Below are 21,328 nucleotides of genomic sequence, written 5' to 3'. Positions count from 1 at the left end.
TACAAACTCCAGCCTGGTTCCCACATGGCCTACCTTCCTCATCTAGAACCTGCATGCTACCAACTGTGATTCTGGAAATAGGATTAACTTTCCCGTCCATCATAGACTGACAAGCCCTATTAGAAGTCTGTAGGCTTTCTAGTTTAGCCCAATCTTTCTTATATCCTTTTCCCCAATGAAATTACTTCAGATGACACAAGTGGACGCCCCAGGGTCCTCTGCACGAACTCAACATTTTCGCCAAGCTGGTAATATGACCAATTCCCACTATTCATTTTCAGTTTCATATCTTATCTTATTTTAAATGAACTTATAGAGCGCACGTACGCCCAAGGGCATGTTGTCGCTAAAGCAGCAATACAGTCAACAGGCCAGATCCTTACTAAGAGTGATCTGGCAAAAAGGAAGGTCTTCAAAGAACAACGGAAAAAGAGATGATCAGCCATTGCGCGAAGATGGAATGGGAGCAAGTTCCAGAGCCTTGCTGCAGCGGCGGAGAAGGCAGGCTCTCCCACCCAACAGAGCCGTACACGGGGACCTGGAATAGTGCAGGACTCCTAGCAACCAAGAGGGTGATTAGGAACATAAGGGCGGAACTTACACTGCAAATACGCAGCCCCTTTGCCATAGAAGTCCCTATGCACAATGCACATAGATTTAAATTGGACCCTCTGTGCGACCGGGAGCCAGTGTAGTTCCCGCAGAACAGGAAAAATATGCTCATGGTAGGCGGTATGAACCACCAATCTCGCTGCAGCGTTTTGCAATTCTTGGAGGCAGTGCGCCAAGTAGAGTGGCTGGACCAGATACAGTGAATTGCAATAATCTAGCACACCAAGCACTAGTGCACAACCACTGGAGCATGAAACTGCACAGGCAGAAAGCCCAGTACCCTGCGCAGAAGTCTAGGCATATAGTGTGCAGATTGGCATACAAATGCCACCTCAGCCTCCAGTGACAAAGAGGTGGAAATCTTAACTCCCAGATCCATCACCACAGAAGCCGGTATGGGAAATTAACCAAGAGGAGAAGGCCAGAAAGAAGTCGTCCATGGAGAAGAAACAGATTGGGGGACCACCACCAGGACCTCAGTCTTATCACCCTTCAATGTAAGCCAGTTGTAGCCCATCCAACAACTCACGTCCTCCAAGTAACTCTGCAGGTGAGACGCCAGATAGGGCTGAGATAGATCAAGCCACACAATAATCTGGGTATCATCAGCAAAGGAGTAGCATCGGAGGCTTTGAGAGTGGATGAGCTCAACCAAAGGCTCGAAGTACATGAAGTTCAGGACGAGGAACTGGGCCAGAGAAAATGCCCAGCACTCAGACACAGAGAGTCCAGAAATGGGACAAATATTTCAGTTTATTAAAGGCTGTTGCAACAGGTTTTGAGAATCAGATATTGCATAATTTCCAAAGCTCTCTCTCACCGGTCCAGGCCTGTCGTGAGGGTTTTGAGCCCCGGTGACCTCACAACCAACAGATACATTTTAAATCTTCAGGTGAAACAGGATTGGGTGAACAGTACAGATAGACATACATTCTATAGGGGACTGATGATCTGATTGGTCCGGCCATATCGGTTAACTCCGCCTGGGACATCCCACAAGACATTACACTGCAAGCATGCCAGGCTGGTACATTTCTATTGGCTTTTGCAACCAAGTGTGAACTATCATGGAAAATGGGAAAGGATTGGCTATTGCAGGCCTTCTCAGCCTGGGAAAGCAAACCGCACATGAGCACAATGGGGGCTGGGGAGGAGGACCCCAGAGCGCTGCCTTCTTTCCAATAAGGTTATTACTCTCTGACTCCTCCGGCCACGAGCAAGGACATTCTACCTTCCAATGTCATGCTGTGCTACTCTTATATCTTCTGTCTTCATTTTGGTGGGAACAACGATCTGTGCCTGGCTCGAATAAATGGGTTTTATTTCCCAGGTTCAGATCACGTGTGCAGGGACCGTAAACGTGAGCTTCTCTGCTTGTATTTATGAGAATTTGCAGCTTCTTGCCCTTGCAGGTGTCCTATCTTTTTGTTAACTTGAAACGTTCTCTCTCCTGGTGTCCTTGGCAAAGCTCTGCACAGTGGCTGCACTGCCAGTCTTGTCTGTGTTTCTCAGGGAAATCAGTGTGTGTCAGGCCTCTCCGGTGTCTTTCATTCATTTTAATGCAGCTGTGACTTCCATCTTTATTTTCATGGCTGGTCATGTTAGTTGTGTTTGAGTGTCAGTAAGCAGTTCATGTGTGTACTTGTGCACCTAGCTAAGTGAGCCATAAGCATGTTCTTCGTTCCTAAGAGTGATGCGGCCTAAATATCTGTGTAGCTTCCTCCAGGAATGTGTGTGCCTCATGTCTAATGCATCTATGTGTGTGTTCAGCCACGTGGCCTCTTCGTGATTACTTGGTGATGTCATTCAGTTATGGTCTGTGGGGCTATTTCAATGAGTGGTGTCTGTCATCTTGCTGGTATGCTAGGTGGGAAGCTTGGCGCCCCAACTACATACACATTGAATAAAGCGGGGGATAAGGCCGACCCCTGGGGGACCCCACAGGATAGAAGAACTGACACAGAATGAAAATGGGGGAAAGAGAGATTTTGCACAGTCACCCAGGAATGCTTGAAACCAGGAACCTGTCCAGTTATCCCCGCCCTGGCAAGACAAGCAAGCAGAATGGCATGGTCGACAGTGTCGAAAGCAGCTGATAGATCTAATAATATCAGTGTTCCCACTCCACATTGATCAGAGAGACGTGCAAGGTCATTCACAACAGAGACCAACACGCTCTCTGTGCCCCGGCCAGGGCGGAAACTGGACTGAAAAGGATCAAAGAAACTGGAAGTTTCAAGAAATGAACTGAGAAGAGGGGAGATAAGAGTTTGCAACAACTTCGTAAAGAAAAGTAGTAAAGAAATTGAATTGAAATTAGCGGCACAAGAAGGATCCATTGAGGGGTTTTTCAAGACAGGGATCACCTGTGCATATTTCAAATTTGGTGGACTGAACCCTGACTGACAGTAGTGATTAATGGTCTGAGCCCTCCATGGGGCAACAGTTGGCATAATGCTCTTACAGACAGCTAATGGAATAGAATCTAGATTTACGCTAAAGGTTCACCCTTGTTATGTCCTCTGGGGAAAAGGAAGGGAATGAGGACCACATACGCATTGGGGCACACGTAGACACAGCAGGATCATATACAGCTGGTACTAGGCCCAAAGACGCAATCCTGTTAGGAATAGACACAATTATGTCACAGAAAATGCTTGACAGGGAATTACACAAATTCTTTAAAGGAGTGACCCCTGCCTGTACTGTAGCGGGGTAGAATAGAGAACGTACAAGCTGAAATAATTATCTGGGCTGATTAAGAGTAGACCCCACCCTACCAGAGTAGAGCCTGCTCTTAGCAGTCACAATAGCCCTATGAAACAAGTGTGGCACCTCCCACAGGTGCCTATCTGTACATATCTTACCCCTTTGTAAGGGCAGTGGTCGAAGCGAGGGGGAGTGGTTGGGAGCGGTGCTCCTCTATTTTTTTAAATAAAGTTTTACTGTTCCTATACTTTTATTTTAAAAAGAAACCGCTCTGGAATGGTTTCGTTTCAAAATAAACGTGTAGGAAGAAGTTGAATCTTGCGCTTTCTGTGCACTGCACAGAACATCCCCTTAAACAACAGGTGCATGTGTTTGGGGGTTTGTATTGTGTCTGGGAGGCGGCGTAGTGATGGGGCTTGTGGGGAGTGTGTGCAGGCCAGCAGGGGACATAGTTCCACTACGTCTTTTCGTATACTTCAACCACTGTGTAAGGGCCTGTTTTTCTCTGACTCCACTACCAGGGTTCTGCCATAGATCCTATGGGATTACTTCAAATTTGGTATCACCTGCATACAGAGGCATCATTGAGGTGCTACAGCCTCAGGTCTTTTGGTTGCAGCCCCGGATAGAAGCTCAGGAGCAACAATCAAAAGGCTAGCTAGCCCCGAGTCCCGACGTTAGCGTAGCCCAGGAGCTTTTCCAGACCTAGCAAAGCCCTTCCTGTATATATTCTCATGACATGGCACTCAGCTGCAAATAGGTCCCATGTACATAGTTTAGAGGGCACTTTTTCTTCCTTGTTCAGTGTGATAAGCATCTGTACAAAAATGTCCTTTAACACCGAGATGGAATGCGTTATCATGTTTTCCTTGTTTAATAGGAATGGAGCACTCCTGCTCACATGGGATTGTTTCACTCACACTCATTGGGCCTCATTACAAGGTTGTGGGACCGGTATCAACGGTACTGGTAAGTTGCCTGTACGATTGTTACCGGACTTGCAAACTACGAGATCTGCTTGCAGGTGCCTGTCAGCACAGCAGGTCTGACCTGCCGTGCGGAACAGCACCCGCGAGCAGCCCTACATGGTAGCACGGTGCCGGTGCTACCGACCCCCCATTCCCATTTAGCCCTATGAGGCTCAAATGGGAATGGGGAGTAATAATTACCGGCAATGGGCAATTACTGGGTCCAGCTGGGCCGGAATGCCCCGGTAATTGCCCATTGCTGGGTGCCGGTAATTTCATGAATCCAGCAGCAGCTGTGCCGGTATTTACCGGCACGGCTACCGCCATTGTCATAATGAGGCCAATTGCCTCCTTTTTTGTACACCTGTAATTTGTAGCAAAATGGAGTAGCTGCTATAGAAATAAAAATGTTATTAAATATAAAGTAAGCACTACATAGATTTTATTCCATGTGAAATGAAATGCACATAGTTCCTAAAGATAAAATATCACAACTACTTATGATTGAAGACACAATCATTTCGTCCTAGTTGATATCTAACGTGCACACAACGGGTATTTAGGCTATATAAAACTATCGTTTTCGAAGGCAAATCCTAATCACAACAGCACACTCGCACAGTGAAGTTAACAAATGTTTTGATGGCCTAGCAGTGGAAGTATCCCCTCCTTGCATACATGTTGAATATGTCCAGAGTAGCCAGCAGTTCGGGCTGCCTCCTCTCTTTGAGGTCGCCCTAAAGATGAATTTGAATAGGCTAATGTGATGCAGGGGGAAAAGAGATGAAAATGGAATGATACCCGTAGATATTCCATGTTTTCACGAAGAGTTGGCCCCAGCATTCCCAAGCATTACATGTGTTCCTTCTATGTGGGAACACAGTATGTGTCCAAGAGTAGGCCTTTAGGATGGCTTGCCCCTCATGGAGTAATAAAATGTGTCTTTGCCTCCAGAAGGTTTTATGATGATGGTGCCATCATGTTGCGTGAGGAATCCACGGTGCTGACGGGAATGCTGATCGGACTTAGCGCTATCGACTTTAGGTAAGAGCAAAGAGCTTCAGCGGGAATCTGAAGGAGGGACGATTACTTTTGACTTGTTTTATTTATTTATTTTACTGAGAATTTGTTAGGCGCCTTATACAACAGAATTGTGTTTCTAAGAGCCACAAGACTAAATGGGAAGGGAACAGGGAAAAATAACATGGCAAAACAGTAAAATACAGTCATAGTCCTACTAGGCCTTGTGGCATTCAGACGTGCAAGTGCAGTGAGAAAAAGTGCAGGAGATAGGAAGGAGGGTGGGAGCAGAGGAGTGGACAAGTGCTGGTGGAGGAAGGTGCTAAGGGGAGCCAAGGAGGAGAACCTCAGGCTAAGTGCTAGTGCAGTTGTCTCCCAAAGGTGGGATGCAGAGCCGCCAAGCAGGGGCCAGCAAGGGCACTGCAGTGGAGGAGGAAGGGTGCTGGTATCGACTGAGAAGAAGAGTCTGGAATCCTGTGAGATTCTTGAGGATCAGGCCACCGGTCACAGTGCCAGTGGGGTGATTAACAGGGAAGGGAAAGAGGTGGAGAACAGCAGAGGTTTGAGCAGTTTCTGAAACTTAAGGAGCACCGGCTGAAGTCTGAGAGGGGCAGGGAGGCTGTTCCAAAGGGAGGCGCCAGCCGAAGAGAGAGACCTGCTCCCCACTGTCTGCCTGGAGAAGCATTTGGCAGTCAAAGAGTTGGAGTTAGAGGAGCACAGGGCTCTAGCAGGTGAGTAGTTGGGGAGGGAAAGTTGGAGATACTGTGGTCCCAGGACCCAGAAGGCCTGTGAATGATGCAGAGGGTCTTGAATTTGATTCTTGCAGCCACCGGGAACAAGTGAAGAGATTTTAGGGCTCAAGAGATACGGTCCCTGGGCTGGAGGCAAAGGATAAGTCTTGCAGCCCTGTTCTGGATAAACTGGAGGGGGCATAGGGAGGAAAGAAAGAATGCCTCTGAGGAGGTGGAGCTGGAAGTGGGACTTCTTAGTAAGATCCATGATATGAGGGGTGAAGGAGAGAGCGGAATCGAAGATCAACCTAAGGTTTTTGGCCTCACAGGATGGTGGGGGTAGAGAGCCCAAAGAGGGAGGCCAAAGAGTTGGAGGAAAAGAAGGCTCAGGTGTCCCAAAGAGAAGGAACTCTGCCTTACTGGCATTAAAACAAAGATTGGTAGCTGCACACCATGCCTCAATGGCGGACAGACAGTCAGGGATCAGAAAGGAGGAAGGGGAGGTAGCATAACACTGGAAATGAGGAGAGGAGGAAATCAGGTGTGCAAGAGGGGCAAGATAGATATTGAAGAGCCATGGCAATAGGATAGAGCCCTGGGGGATACCACAGGTGGAGAGTGAGGTGGTGGAAGAGAAAGGTCCCAGTTGCAACTGGGAAGGGCGGTTAGTGAGGAAAGAGGTCAGTCAATCCAGTGCCCAGTCAGTAATGCTGAGGGTGTCACAGAGTCGTTTTATGAGGATAGAATGGTTGACCGTGTCAAAGACTGAAGAGAGATCAAGGAGAATGAGAACAGCGGGAGAGTTGGAGTCTTGATTTGCGAGCATGGTTTCACGGGTGTTCAGGAGAGCAGTTTCCGTGCCCAGATTGATGGTAATGAAGGCAACCAACAAGATCAGTGTGGAGGGTCAGTCAGGGGAGGACCAGCTTCTCCAAGAGTTTACCCAGGAAGGGGGTAGTGAAAATAGATTGATAGTAAGCCGGGTAGGAGGGCTCAGTAGATGGCTTTTTTAAGAGAGGGTCCACAAGGGAGTGCTTGAGGGATAGCGGGAAGGAGCCAGTGGGGAAGTGCAGTGAGAGTGTGCTGACTCTGCTTCTTTGCAATAGTTTCACATTTCTGTTCTCCCATCACCCATGATATTACAGCCTACATCTGCCCACACCAGCTGCCTATAATACTTCGTATGGATTCACAGAGTCTACAATGTCATATGCTTTGTACAGTATCTTGCGTCACACTGACTCTGTTCCTTACACCTCAGCCATATATTCACAGAGTCCACAATGCCGTAGTCTTCAAACAGTATCTTGCGTCACATTGACTATGTTCCTTACACCTCAGCCATATATTCACAGAGTCCACAATGCCGTAGTCTTCGTACAGTATCTTGCGTCACACTGACTCTATTCCTCACAGCCCAGCCATAGATTCACAGAGTCTGCAGTGTCATAGTCTTCTTACTGCATCATGCTGCACATTGACCCTGGTCCTCACAGCCCAGCCATAGATTCACAGTCTACAATGCCATAGTCTCCATACTGTATCTTGCACCACACTGTCTCTGGTCCTTACAGCCCAGCCATGGATTCACAGAGTATACAGGGTCATAGTCTCCATACTGTATCTTGCACCACACTGACTCTGGTCCTCACAGCCCAGCCATAGATTCACAGAGTCTACAGTGTCATAGTCTCCGTACTGTATCTTGCACTACACTGACTCTGTTCCTCACAGCCCAGCCATAGATTCACAGTCCACAGTGTCATAGTCTCTGTACTGTATCTTGCACCCCACTGACTCTGTTCCTCACAGCCCAGCCATAGATTCACAGAGTCTACAGTGTCATAGTCTCCGTACTGTATCTTGCACCACACTGACTCTGGTCCTCACAGACCAGCCATAGATTCACAGAGTCTACAGTGTCATAGTCTCCGTACTGTATATTGCACCACACTGACTCTGGTCATCACAGCCCAGCCATAGATTCACAGAGTATACAGTGTCATAGTCTCCTTACTGTATCTTGCACCACACTGACTCTGTCCCTCACAGCCCAGCCATAGATCCACACTCTACAGTGTCATAGTCTCCGTACTGTATCTTGCACCACACTGACTCTGGTCCTCACAGCCCAGCCATAGATACACAGTCTACAGAGTCATAATCTCCGTACTGTATCTTGCACCACACCGACTCTGTTCCTCACAGCCCAGCCACAGATTCAGAGTATACAGTGTCATAGCCTCCGTATGTATCTTGCACCACACTGACTCTGTTCCTCACAGCCCAGCCATAGATTTACAGAGTCTACAGTGTCATAGCCTCCGTATGTATCTTGCACCACACTGACTCTGGTCCTCACAGCCCAACCATAGATTCACAGTCTACAGTGTCATAGTCTCCGTACTGTATCTTGCACCCCACTGATTCTGTTCCTCCCAGCCCAGCCATAGATTCACAGAGTATACAGTGTCATAGTCTCCGTACTTTATCTTGCACCACACTGACTCTGTTCCTCACAGCCTAGCCACAGATTCACAGAGTATACAGTGTGATAGTCTCCGTACTGTATCTTGCACCCCACTGACTCTGTTCCTCACAGCCCAGCCAGAGATTCACAGAGTATACAGTGTCATAGTCTCCGTACTGTATCTTGCACCACACTGACTCTGTTCCTGACAGCCCAGCCATAGATTCACAGTCTAATGTGTCATAGTCTCCGTACTGTATCTTGCACCACCCTGACTCTGGTCCTCACAGCCCAGCCATAGATTCACAGAGTATACAGTGTCATAGTCTCCGTACTGTATCTTGCACCACACTGACTCTGTTCCTCACAGCCCAGCCATAGATTCACACTCTACAGTGTCATAGTCTCCGTACTGTATCTTGCACCACACTGACTCTGGTCCTCACAGCCCAGCCATAGATTCACAGAGTGTACAGTGTCATAGTCTCCGTACTGTATCTTGCACCACACTGACTCTGGTCCTCACAGCCCAGCCATAGATTCACAGAGTATACAGTGTCATAGTCTCTGTACTGTATCTTGCACCACACTGACACTGTTCCTCACGGCCCAGCCATAGATTCACAGAGTATACAGTGTCATAGTCTCCGTACTGTATCTTGCACCACACTGACTCTGTTCCTCACAGCCCAGCCATAGATTCACACTCTACAGTGTCATAGTCTCTGTACTGTATCTTGCACCACACTGACTCTGGTCTTCACAGCCCAGCCATAGGTTCACCGTCTACAGTGTCATAGTCTCCGTACTGTATCTTGCACCACACTGACTCTGGTCCTCACAGCCCAGCCATAGATTCACAGTCTACAGTGGCATAGTCTCTGTACTGTATCTTGCACCACACTGACTCTGGTCCTCTCAGCCCAGCCATAGATTCACAGAGTATACAGTGTCATAGTCTCCGTACTGTATCTTGCACCACACTGACTCTGTTCCTCGCAGCCCAGCCATAGATTCACACTATCTTGCACCACACTAATCTGGTCCTCACAGCCCAGCCATAGATTCACAGAGTATACAGTGTTATAGTCTCCGTACTGTATCTTGCACCACACTGACTCTGTTCCTCACAGCCCAGCCATAGATTCACAGAGTATACAGTGTCATAGTCTCCGTACTGTATCTTGCACCACACTGACTCTGGTCCTCACAGCCCAGCCATAGATTCACAGTCTACAGTGTCATAGTCTCTGTACTGTATCTTGCACCACACTGACTCTGGTCCTCACAGCCCAGCCATAGATTCACAGAGTCTACAGTGTCATAGCCTCCGTATGTATCTTGCACCACACCGACTCTGTTCCTCACAGCCCAGCCATAGATACACAGTCTACAGAGTCATAGTCTCTGTACTGTATCTTGCACCACACTGACTCTGGTCCTCACAGCCCAGCCATAGATTCACAGAGTATACAGTGTTATAGTCTCCGTACTGTATCTTGCACCACACTGACTCTGTTCCTCACAGCCCAGCCATAGATTCACAGAGTATACAGTGTCATAGTCTCCGTACTGTATCTTGCACCACACTGACTCTGGTCCTCACAGCCCAGCCATAGATTCACAGTCTACAGTGTCATAGTCTCTGTACTGTATCTTGCACCACACTGACTCTGGTCCTCACAGCCCAGCCATAGATTCACAGAGTCTACAGTGTCATAGCCTCCGTATGTATCTTGCACCACACCGACTCTGTTCCTCACAGCCCAGCCACAGATTCAGAGTATACAGTGTCATAGCCTCCGTATGTATCTTGCACCACACTGACTCTGTTCCTCACAGCCCAGCCAGAGATTCACAGAGTCTACAGTGTCACAGCCTCCGTATGTATCTTGCACCACACTGACTCTGTTCCTCACAGCCCAGCCATAGATTCACAGAGTATATAGTGTCATAGTCTCCGTACTGTATCTTGCACCACACTGACTCTGGTCCTCACAGCCCAGCCATAGATACACAGTCTACAGAGTCATAGTCTCTGTACTGTATCTTGCACCACACTGACTCTGGTCCTCACAGCCCAGCCATAGATTCACAGAGTATACAGTGTTATAGTCTCCGTACTGTATCTTGCACCACACTGACTCTGTTCCTCACAGCCCAGCCATAGATTCACAGAGTATACAGTGTCATAGTCTCCGTACTGTATCTTGCACCACACTGACTCTGTTCCTCACAGCCCAGCCATAGATTCACACTCTACAGTGTCATAGTCTCTGTACTGTATCTTGCACCACACTGACTCTGGTCCTCACAGCCCAGCCATAGATTCACAGTCTACAGTGTCATAGTCTCTGTACTGTATCTTGCACCACACTTACTCTGTTCCTCACAGCCCAGCCATAGATTCACAGAGTCTACAGTGTCATAGCCTCCGTATGTATCTTGCACCACACCGACTCTGTTCCTCACAGCCCAGCCACAGATTCAGAGTATACAGTGTCATAGCCTCCGTATGTATCTTGCACCACACTGACTCTGTTCCTCACAGCCCAGCCATAGATTCACAGAGTCTACAGTGTCATAGCCTCCGTATGTATCTTGCACCACACTGACTCTGGTCCTCACAGCCCAACCATAGATTCACAGTCTACAGTGTCATAGTCTCCGTACTGTATCTTGCACCCCACTGACTCTGTTCCTCCCACCCCAGCCATAGATTCACAGAGTATACAGTGTCATAGTCTCCGTACTGTATCTTGCACCACACTGACTCTGTTCCTCACAGCCTAGCCATAGATTCACAGAGTATACAGTGTGATAGTCTCCGTACTGTATCTTGCACCCCACTGACTCTGTTCCTCACAGCCCAGCCAGAGATTCACAGAGTATACAGTGTCATAGTCTCCGTACTGTATCTTGCACCACACTGACTCTGGTCCTCACAGCCCAGCCATAGATTCACAGAGTATACAGTGTCATAGTCTCTGTACTGTATCTTGCACCACACTGACACTGTTCCTCACAGCCCAGCCATAGATTCACACTCTACAGTGTCATAGTCTCTGTACTGTATCTTGCACCACACTGACTCTGGTCTTCACAGCCCAGCCATAGGTTCACCGTCTACAGTGTCATAGTCTCCGTACTGTATCTTGCACCACACTGACTCTGGTCCTCACAGCCCAGCCATAGATTCACAGTCTACAGTGGCATAGTCTCTGTACTGTATCTTGCACCACACTGACTCTGGTCCTCTCAGCCCAGCCATAGATTCACAGAGTATACAGTGTCATAGTCTCCGTACTGTATCTTGCACCACACTGACTCTGTTCCTCGCAGCCCAGCCATAGATTCACACTATCTTGCACCACACTAATCTGGTCCTCACAGCCCAACCATAGATTCACAGTATACAGTGTCATAGTCTCTGTACTGTATCTTGCACCACACTGACTCTGGTCCTCACAGCCCAGCCATAGATTCACAGAGTCTACAGTATCATAGCCTCCGTATGTATCTTGCACCACACTGACTCTGTTCCTCACGGCCCAGCCATAGATTCACAGAGTATATAGTGTCATAGTCCACGTACTGTATCTTGCACCACACTGACTCTGGTCCTCACAGCCCAGCCATAGATACACAGTCTACAGAGTCATAGTCTCCGTACTGTATCTTGCACCACACTGACTCTGGTCCTCACAGCCCAGCCATAGATTCACAGAGTATACAGTGTTATAGTCTCCGTACTGTATCTTGCACCACACTGACTCTGTTCCTCACAGCCCAGCCATAGATTCACAGAGTATACAGTGTCATAGTCTCCGTACTGTATCTTGCACCACACTGACTCTGGTCCTCACAGCCCAGCCATAGATTCACAGTCTACAGTGTCATAGTCTCTGTACTGTATCTTGCACCACACTGACTCTGGTCCTCACAGCCCAGCCATAGATTCACAGAGTCTACAGTGTCATAGCCTCCGTATGTATCTTGCACCACACCGACTCTGTTCCTCACAGCCCAGCCACAGATTCAGAGTATACAGTGTCATAGCCTCCGTATGTATCTTGCACCACACTGACTCTGTTCCTCACAGCCCAGCCAGAGATTCAGAGAGTCTACAGTGTCATAGCCTCCGTATGTATCTTGCACCACACTGACTCTGTTCCTCACAGCCCAGCCATAGATTCACAGAGTATATAGTGTCATAGTCTCCGTACTGTATCTTGCACCACACTGACTCTGGTCCTCACAGCCCAGCCATAGATACACAGTCTACAGAGTCATAGTCTCTGTACTGTATCTTGCACCACACTGACTCTGGTCCTCACAGCCCAGCCATAGATTCACAGAGTATACAGTGTTATAGTCTCCGTACTGTATCTTGCACCACACTGACTCTGTTCCTCACAGCCCAGCCATAGATTCACAGAGTATACAGTGTCATAGTCTCCGTACTGTATCTTGCACCACACTGACTCTGGTCCTCACAGCCCAGCCATAGATTCACAGTCTACAGTGTCATAGTCTCTGTACTGTATCTTGCACCACACTGACTCTGGTCCTCACAGCCCAGCCATAGATTCACAGAGTCTACAGTGTCATAGCCTCCGTATGTATCTTGCACCACACCGACTCTGTTCCTCACAGCCCAGCCACAGATTCAGAGTATACAGTGTCATAGCCTCCGTATGTATCTTGCACCACACTGACTCTGTTCCTCACAGCCCAGCCAGAGATTCACAGAGTCTACAGTGTCATAGCCTCCGTATGTATCTTGCACCACACTGACTCTGTTCCTCACAGCCCAGCCATAGATTCACAGAGTATATAGTGTCATAGTCTCCGTACTGTATCTTGCACCACACTGACTCTGGTCCTCACAGCCCAGCCATAGATACACAGTCTACAGAGTCATAGTCTCTGTACTGTATCTTGCACCACACTGACTCTGGTCCTCACAGCCCAGCCATAGATTCACAGAGTATACAGTGTTATAGTCTCCGTACTGTATCTTGCACCACACTGACTCTGTTCCTCACAGCCCAGCCATAGATTCACAGAGTATACAGTGTCATAGTCTCCGTACTGTATCTTGCACCACACTGACTCTGTTCCTCACAGCCCAGCCATAGATTCACACTCTACAGTGTCATAGTCTCTGTACTGTATCTTGCACCACACTGACTCTGGTCCTCACAGCCCAGCCATAGATTCACAGTCTACAGTGTCATAGTCTCTGTACTGTATCTTGCACCACACTTACTCTGTTCCTCACAGCCCAGCCATAGATTCACAGAGTCTACAGTGTCATAGCCTACGTATGTATCTTGCACCACACCGACTCTGTTCCTCACAGCCCAGCCACAGATTCAGAGTATACAGTGTCATAGCCTCCGTATGTATCTTGCACCACACTGACTCTGTTCCTCACAGCCCAGCCATAGATTCACAGAGTCTACAGTGTCATAGCCTCCGTATGTATCTTGCACCACACTGACTCTGGTCCTCACAGCCCAACCATAGATTCACAGTCTACAGTGTCATAGTCTCCGTACTGTATCTTGCACCCCACTGACTCTGTTCCTCCCACCCCAGCCATAGATTCACAGAGTATACAGTGTCATAGTCTCCGTACTGTATCTTGCACCACACTGACTCTGTTCCTCACAGCCTAGCCATAGATTCACAGAGTATACAGTGTGATAGTCTCCGTACTGTATCTTGCACCCCACTGACTCTGTTCCTCACAGCCCAGCCAGAGATTCACAGAGTATACAGTGTCATAGTCTCCGTACTGTATCTTGCACCACACTGACTCTTTCCTCACAACCCAGCCATAGATTCACACTCTACAGTGTCATAGTCTCCGTACTGTATCTTGCACCACACTGACTCTGGTCCTCACAGCCAGCCATAGATTCACAGTGTCATAGTCTCCGTACTGTATCTTGCACCACGCTGACTCTGGTCCTCACAGCCCAGCCATAGATTCACAGAGTATACAGTGTCATAGTCTCCGTACTGTATCTTGCACCACACTGACTCTGTTCCTCACAACCCAGCCATAGATTCACACTCTACAGTGTCATAGTCTCCGTACTGTATCTTGCGCCACACTGACTCTGGTCCTCACAGCCAGCCATAGATTCACAGAGTATACAGTGTCATAGTCTCCGTACTGTATCTTGCACCACACTGACTCTGTTCCTCACAGCCCAGCCATAGATTCACACTCTACAGTGTCATAGTCTCCGTACTGTATCTTGCACCACACTGACTCTGGTCCTCACAGCCCAGCCATAGATTCACAGAGTCTACAGTGTCATAGTCTCCGTACTGTATCTTGCACCACACTGACTCTGGTCCTCACAGCCCAGCCATAGATTCACAGAGTATACAGTGTCATAGTCTCTGTACTGTATCTTGCACCACACTGACTCTGTTCCTCACAGCCCAGCCATAGATTCACAGAGTATACAGTGTCATAGTCTCCGTACTGTATCTTGCACCACACTGACTCTGTTCCTCACAGCCCAGCCATAGATTCACACTCTACAGTGTCATAGTCTCCGTACTGTATCTTGCACCACACTGACTCTGGTCTTCACAGCCCAGCCATAGATTCACCGTCTACAGTGTCATAGTCTCCGTACTGTATCTTGCACCACACTGACTCTGTTCCTCGCAGCCCAGCCACAGATTCACAGAGTATACAGTGTCATAGTCTCCGTACTGTATCTTGCACCACACTGACTCTGTTCCTCACAGCCCAGCCATAGATTCACACTCTACAGTGTCATAGTCTCCCTACTGTATCTTGCACCACACTGACTCTGTCCCTCACAGCCCAGCCATAGATTCACAGAGTATACAGTGTCATAGTCTCTGTACTGTATCTTGCACCACATTGACTCTGTTCCTCACAGCCCAGCCAGAGATTCACAGAGTCTACAGTGTCATAGCCTCCGTCTGTATCTTGCACCACACTGCCTCTGTTCCTCACAGCCCAGCCATAGATTCACAGGGTATATAGTGTCATAGCCTCCGTATGTATCTTGCACCACACTGACTCTGTTCCTCACAGCCCAGCCAGAGATTCACAGAGTCTACAGTGTCATAGCCTGCGTATGTATCTTGCACCACACTGACTCTGTTCCTCACAGCCCAGCCATAGATTCACAGAGTATATAGTGTCATAGTCTCCGTACTGTATCTTGCACCACACTGACTCTGGTCCTCACAGCCCAGCCATAGATACACAGTCTACAGAGTCATAGTCTCCGTACTGTATCTTGCACCACACTGACTCTGGTCCTCACAGCCCAGCCATAGATTCACAGAGTATACAGTGGCATAGTCTCCGTACTGTATCTTGTACCACACTGACTCTGTTCCTCACAGCCCAGCCATAGATTCACACTCTACAGTGTTATAGTCGCTGTACTGTATCTTGCACCACACTGACTCTGGTCCTCACAGCCCAGCCACAGATTCACAATCTAAAGTGTCATAGTCTCTGTACTGTATCTTGCACCACACTGACTCTGGTCCTCACAGCCCAGCCATAGATTCACAGAGTCTACAGTGTCATAGCCTCCGTATGTATCTTGCACCACACTGACTCTGGTCCTCACAGCCCAACCATAGATTCACAGTCTACAGTGTCATAGTCTCCGTACTGTATCTTGCACCCCACTGACTCTGTTCCTCACAGCCCAGCCATAGATTCACAGAGTATACAGTGTCATAGTCTCCCTACTGTATCTTGCACCACACTGACTCTGGTCCTCACAGCCCAGCCATAGATTCACAGAGTATACAGTGTCATAGTCTCCGTACTGTATCTTGCACCACACTGACTCTATTCCTCACAGCCCAGCCAGAGATTCACAGAGTACACAGTGTCATAGTCTCCATACTGTATCTTGCACCACACTGACTCTGTTCCTCACAGCCCAGCCATAGATTCACAGTCTAATGTGTCATAGTCTCCGTACTGTATCTTGCACCACACTGACTCTGGTCTTCACAGCCCAGCCATAGATTCACAGAGTCTACAGTGTCATAGTCTCCGTACTGTATCTTGCACCACACTGACTCTGGTCCTCACAGCCCAGCCATAGATTCATAGTCTACAGTGTCATAGTCTCCGTACTGTATCTTGCACCACACTGACTCTGGTCCTCACAGCCCAGCCATAGATTCACAGAGTATACAGTGTCATAGTCTCTGTACTGTATCTTGCACCACACTGACTCTGTTCCTCGCAGCCCAGCCATAGATTCACAGAGTATACAGTGTCATAGTCTTCGTACTGTATCTTGCACCACACTGACTCTGTTCCTCACAGCCCAGCCATAGATTCACACTCTACAGTGTCATAGTCTCCCTACTGTATCTTGCACCACACTGACTCTGTCCCTCACAGCCCAGCCATAGATTCACAGAGTATACAGTGTCATAGCCTCCGTATGTATCTTGCACCACACTGACTCTGTTCCTCACAGCCCAGCCATAGATTCACAGAGTCTACAGTGTCATAGCCTCCGTATGTATCTTGCACCACACTGACTCTGGTCCCCACAGCCCAACCATAGATTCACAGTCTACAGTGTCATAGTCTCCGTACTGTATCTTGCACCCCACTGACTCTGTTCCTCCCACCCCAGCCATAGATTCACAGAGTATACAGTGTCATAGTCTCCGTACTGTATCTTGCACCACACTGACTCTGTTCCTCACAGCCTAGCCATAGATTCACAGAGTATACAGTGTGATAGTCTCCGTACTGTATCTTGCACCCCACTGACTCTGTTCCTCACAGCCCAGCCAGAGATTCACAGAGTATACAGTGTCATAGTCTCCGTACTGTATCTTGCACCACACTGACTCTTTCCTCACAACCCAGCCATAGATTCACACTCTACAGTGTCATAGTCTCCGTACTGTATCTTGCACCACACTGACTCTGGTCCTCACAGCCAGCCATAGATTCACAGTGTCATAGTCTCCGTACTGTATCTTGCACCACGCTGACTCTGGTCCTCACAGCCCAGCCATAGATTCACAGAGTATACAGTGTCATAGTCTCCGTACTGTATCTTGCACCACACTGACTCTGTTCCTCACAACCCAGCCATAGATTCACACTCTACAGTGTCATAGTCTCCGTACTGTATCTTGCGCCACACTGACTCTGGTCCTCACAGTCAGCCATAGATTCACAGAGTATACAGTGTCATAGTCTCCGTACTGTATCTTGCACCACACTGACTCTGTTCCTCACAGCCCAGCCATAGATTCACACTCTACAGTGTCATAGTCTCCGTACTGTATCTTGCACCACACTGACTCTGGTCCTCACAGCCCAGCCATAGATTCACAGAGTCTACAGTGTCATAGTCTCCGTACTGTATCTTGCACCACACTGACTCTGGTCCTCACAGCCCAGCCATAGATTCACAGAGTATACAGTGTCATAGTCTCTGTACTGTATCTTGCACCACACTGACTCTGTTCCTCACAGCCCAGCCATAGATTCACAGAGTATACAGTGTCATAGTCTCCGTACTGTATCTTGCACCACACTGACTCTGTTCCTCACAGCCCAGCCATAGATTCACACTCTACAGTGTCATAGTCTCCGTACTGTATCTTGCACCACACTGACTCTGGTCTTCACAGCCCAGCCATAGATTCACCGTCTACAGTGTCATAGTCTCCGTACTGTATCTTGCACCACACTGACTCTGTTCCTCGCAGCCCAGCCATAGATTCACAGAGTATACAGTGTCATAGTCTCCGTACTGTATCTTGCACCACACTGACTCTGTTCCTCACAGCCCAGCCATAGATTCACACTCTACAGTGTCATAGTCTCCCTACTGTATCTTGCACCACACTGACTCTGTCCCTCACAGCCCAGCCATAGATTCACAGAGTATACAGTGTCATAGTCTCTGTACTGTATCTTGCACCACACTGACTCTGTTCCTCACAGCCCAGCCAGAGATTCACAGAGTCTACAGTGTCATAGCCTCCGTCTGTATCTTGCACCACACTGCCTCTGTTCCTCACAGCCCAGCCATAGATTCACAGGGTATATAGTGTCATAGCCTCCGTATGTATCTTGCACCACACTGACTCTGTTCCTCACAGCCCAGCCAGAGATTCACAGAGTCTACAGTGTCATAGCCTGCGTATGTATCTTGCACCACACTGACTCTGTTCCTCACAGCCCAGCCATAGATTCACAGAGTATATAGTGTCATAGTCTCCGTACTGTATCTTGCACCACACTGACTCTGGTCCTCACAGCCCAGCCATAGATACACAGTCTACAGAGTCATAGTCTCCGTACTGTATCTTGCACCACACTGACTCTGGTCCTCACAGCCCAGCCATAGATTCACAGAGTATACAGTGGCATAGTCTCCGTACTGTATCTTGTACCACACTGACTCTGTTCCTCACAGCCCAGCCATAGATTCACACTCTACAGTGTTATAGTCGCTGTACTGTATCTTGCACCACACTGACTCTGGTCCTCACAGCCCAGCCACAGATTCACAATCTACAGTGTCATAGTCTCTGTACTGTATCTTGCACCACAATGACTCTGGTCCTCACAGCCCAGCCATAGATTCACAGAGTCTACAGTGTCATAGCCTCCGTATGTATCTTGCACCACACTGACTCTGGTCCTCACAGCCCAACCATAGATTCACAGTCTACAGTGTCATAGTCTCCGTACTGTATCTTGCACCCCACTGACTCTGTTCCTCACAGCCCAGCCATAGATTCACAGAGTATACAGTGTCATAGTCTCCCTACTGTATCTTGCACCACACTGACTCTGTTCCTCACAGCCTAGCCATAGATTCACAGAGTAAACAGTGTGATAGTCTCTGTACTGTATCTTGCACCCCACTGACTCTGTTCCTCACAGCCCAGCCAGAGATTCACAGAGTACACAGTGTCATAGTCTCCGTACTGTATCTTGCACCACACTGACTCTATTCCTCACAGCCCAGCCAGAGATTCACAGAGTACACAGTGTCATAGTCTCCATACTGTATCTTGCACCACACTGACTCTGTTCCTCACAGCCCAGCCATAGATTCACAGTCTAATGTGTCATAGTCTCCGTACTGTATCTTGCACCACACTGACTCTGGTCTTCACAGCCCAGCCATAGATTCACAGAGTCTACAGTGTCATAGTCTCCGTACTGTATCTTGCACCACACTGACTCTGGTCCTCACAGCCCAGCCATAGATTCATAGTCTACAGTGTCATAGTCTCCGTACTGTATCTTGCACCACACTGACTCTGGTCCTCACAGCCCAGCCATAGATTCACAGAGTATAAAGTGTCATAGTCTCTGTACTGTATCTTGCACCACACTGACTCTGTTCCTCGCAGCCCAGCCATAGATTCACAGAGTATACAGTGTCATAGTCTCCGTACTGTATCTTGCACCACACTGACTCTGTTCCTCACAGCCCAGCCATAGATTCACACTCTACAGTGTCATAGTCTCCCTACTGTATCTTGCACCACACTGACTCTGTCCCTCACAGCCCAGCCATAAATTCACAGAGTATACAGTGTCATAGCCTCCGTATGTATCTTGCACCACACTGACTCTGGTCCTCACAGCCCAACCATAGATTCACAGTCTACAGTGTCATAGTCTCCGTACTGTATCTTGCACCCCACTGACTCTGTTCCTCCCACCCCAGCCATAGATTCACAGAGTATACAGTGTCATAGTCTCCGTACTGTATCTTGCACCACACTGACTCTGTTCCTCACAGCCTAGCCATAGATTCACAGAGTATACAGTGTGATAGTCTCCGTACTGTATCTTGCACCCCACTGACTCTGTTCCTCACAGCCCAGCCAGAGATTCACAGAGTATACAGTGTCATAGTCTCCGTACTGTATCTTGCACCACACTGACTCTTTCCTCACAACCCAGCCATAGATTCACACTCTACAGTGTCATAGTCTCCGTACTGTATCTTGCACCACACTGACTCTGGTCCTCACAGCCAGCCATAGATTCACAGTGTCATAGTCTCCGTACTGTATCTTGCACCACGCTGACTCTGGTCCTCACAGCCCAGCCATAGATTCACAGAGTATACAGTGTCATAGTCTCCGTACTGTATCTTGCACCACACTGACTCTGTTCCTCACAACCCAGCCATAGATTCACACTCTACAGTGTCATAGTCTCCGTACTGTATCTTGCGCCACACTGACTCTGGTCCTCACAGCCAGCCATAGATTCACAGAGTATACAGTGTCATAGTCTCCGTACTGTATCTTGCACCACACTGACTCTGTTCCTCACAGCCCAGCCATAGATTCACACTCTACAGTGTCATAGTCTCCGTACTGTATCTTGCACCACACTGACTCTGGTCCTCACAGCCCAGCCATAGATTCACAGAGTCTACAGTGTCATAGTCTCCGTACTGTATCTTGCACCACACTGACTCTGGTCCTCACAGCCCAGCCATAGATTCACAGAGTATACAGTGTCATAGTCTCTGTACTGTATCTTGCACCACACTGACTCTGTTCCTCACAGCCCAGCCATAGATTCACAGAGTATACAGTGTCATAGTCTCCGTACTGTATCTTGCACCACACTGACTCTGTTCCTCACAGCCCAGCCATAGATTCACACTCTACAGTGTCATAGTCTCCGTACTGTATCTTGCACCACACTGACTCTGGTCTTCACAGCCCAGCCATAGATTCACCGTCTACAGTGTCATAGTCTCCGTACTGTATCT

The 21,328-nt window shown here is 48.3% G+C and overlaps 1 protein-coding gene across 2 annotated transcripts in view; it reads left to right on the top strand.

The window, feature by feature from the left end:
* Positions 1-21,328, top strand: part of RUNDC3A (RUN domain containing 3A) — a 341,256-nt gene that overhangs the window by 100,569 nt on the left and 219,359 nt on the right. The window contains exon 5 of one of the 2 annotated variants that reach the window (XM_069634297.1): positions 5,247-5,333. In XM_069634297.1, the coding sequence (XP_069490398.1) occupies positions 5,247-5,333 (87 nt within the window). Of the gene's footprint in view, positions 1-5,243; positions 5,334-21,328 lie in introns of both variants that reach the window. The other variant, XM_069634296.1, reaches the window with a different exon arrangement.

This window comes from Ambystoma mexicanum, chromosome 13 (assembly GCF_040938575.1).
Source record: "Ambystoma mexicanum isolate Mex_15411 chromosome 13, UKY_AmexF1_1, whole genome shotgun sequence".
In the NCBI taxonomy this organism is placed as follows: Eukaryota; Metazoa; Chordata; class Amphibia; order Caudata; family Ambystomatidae; genus Ambystoma; species Ambystoma mexicanum.
Note: the sequence above shows the minus strand (reverse complement) of the source record. Positions and strands in the feature narration are given on the sequence as shown.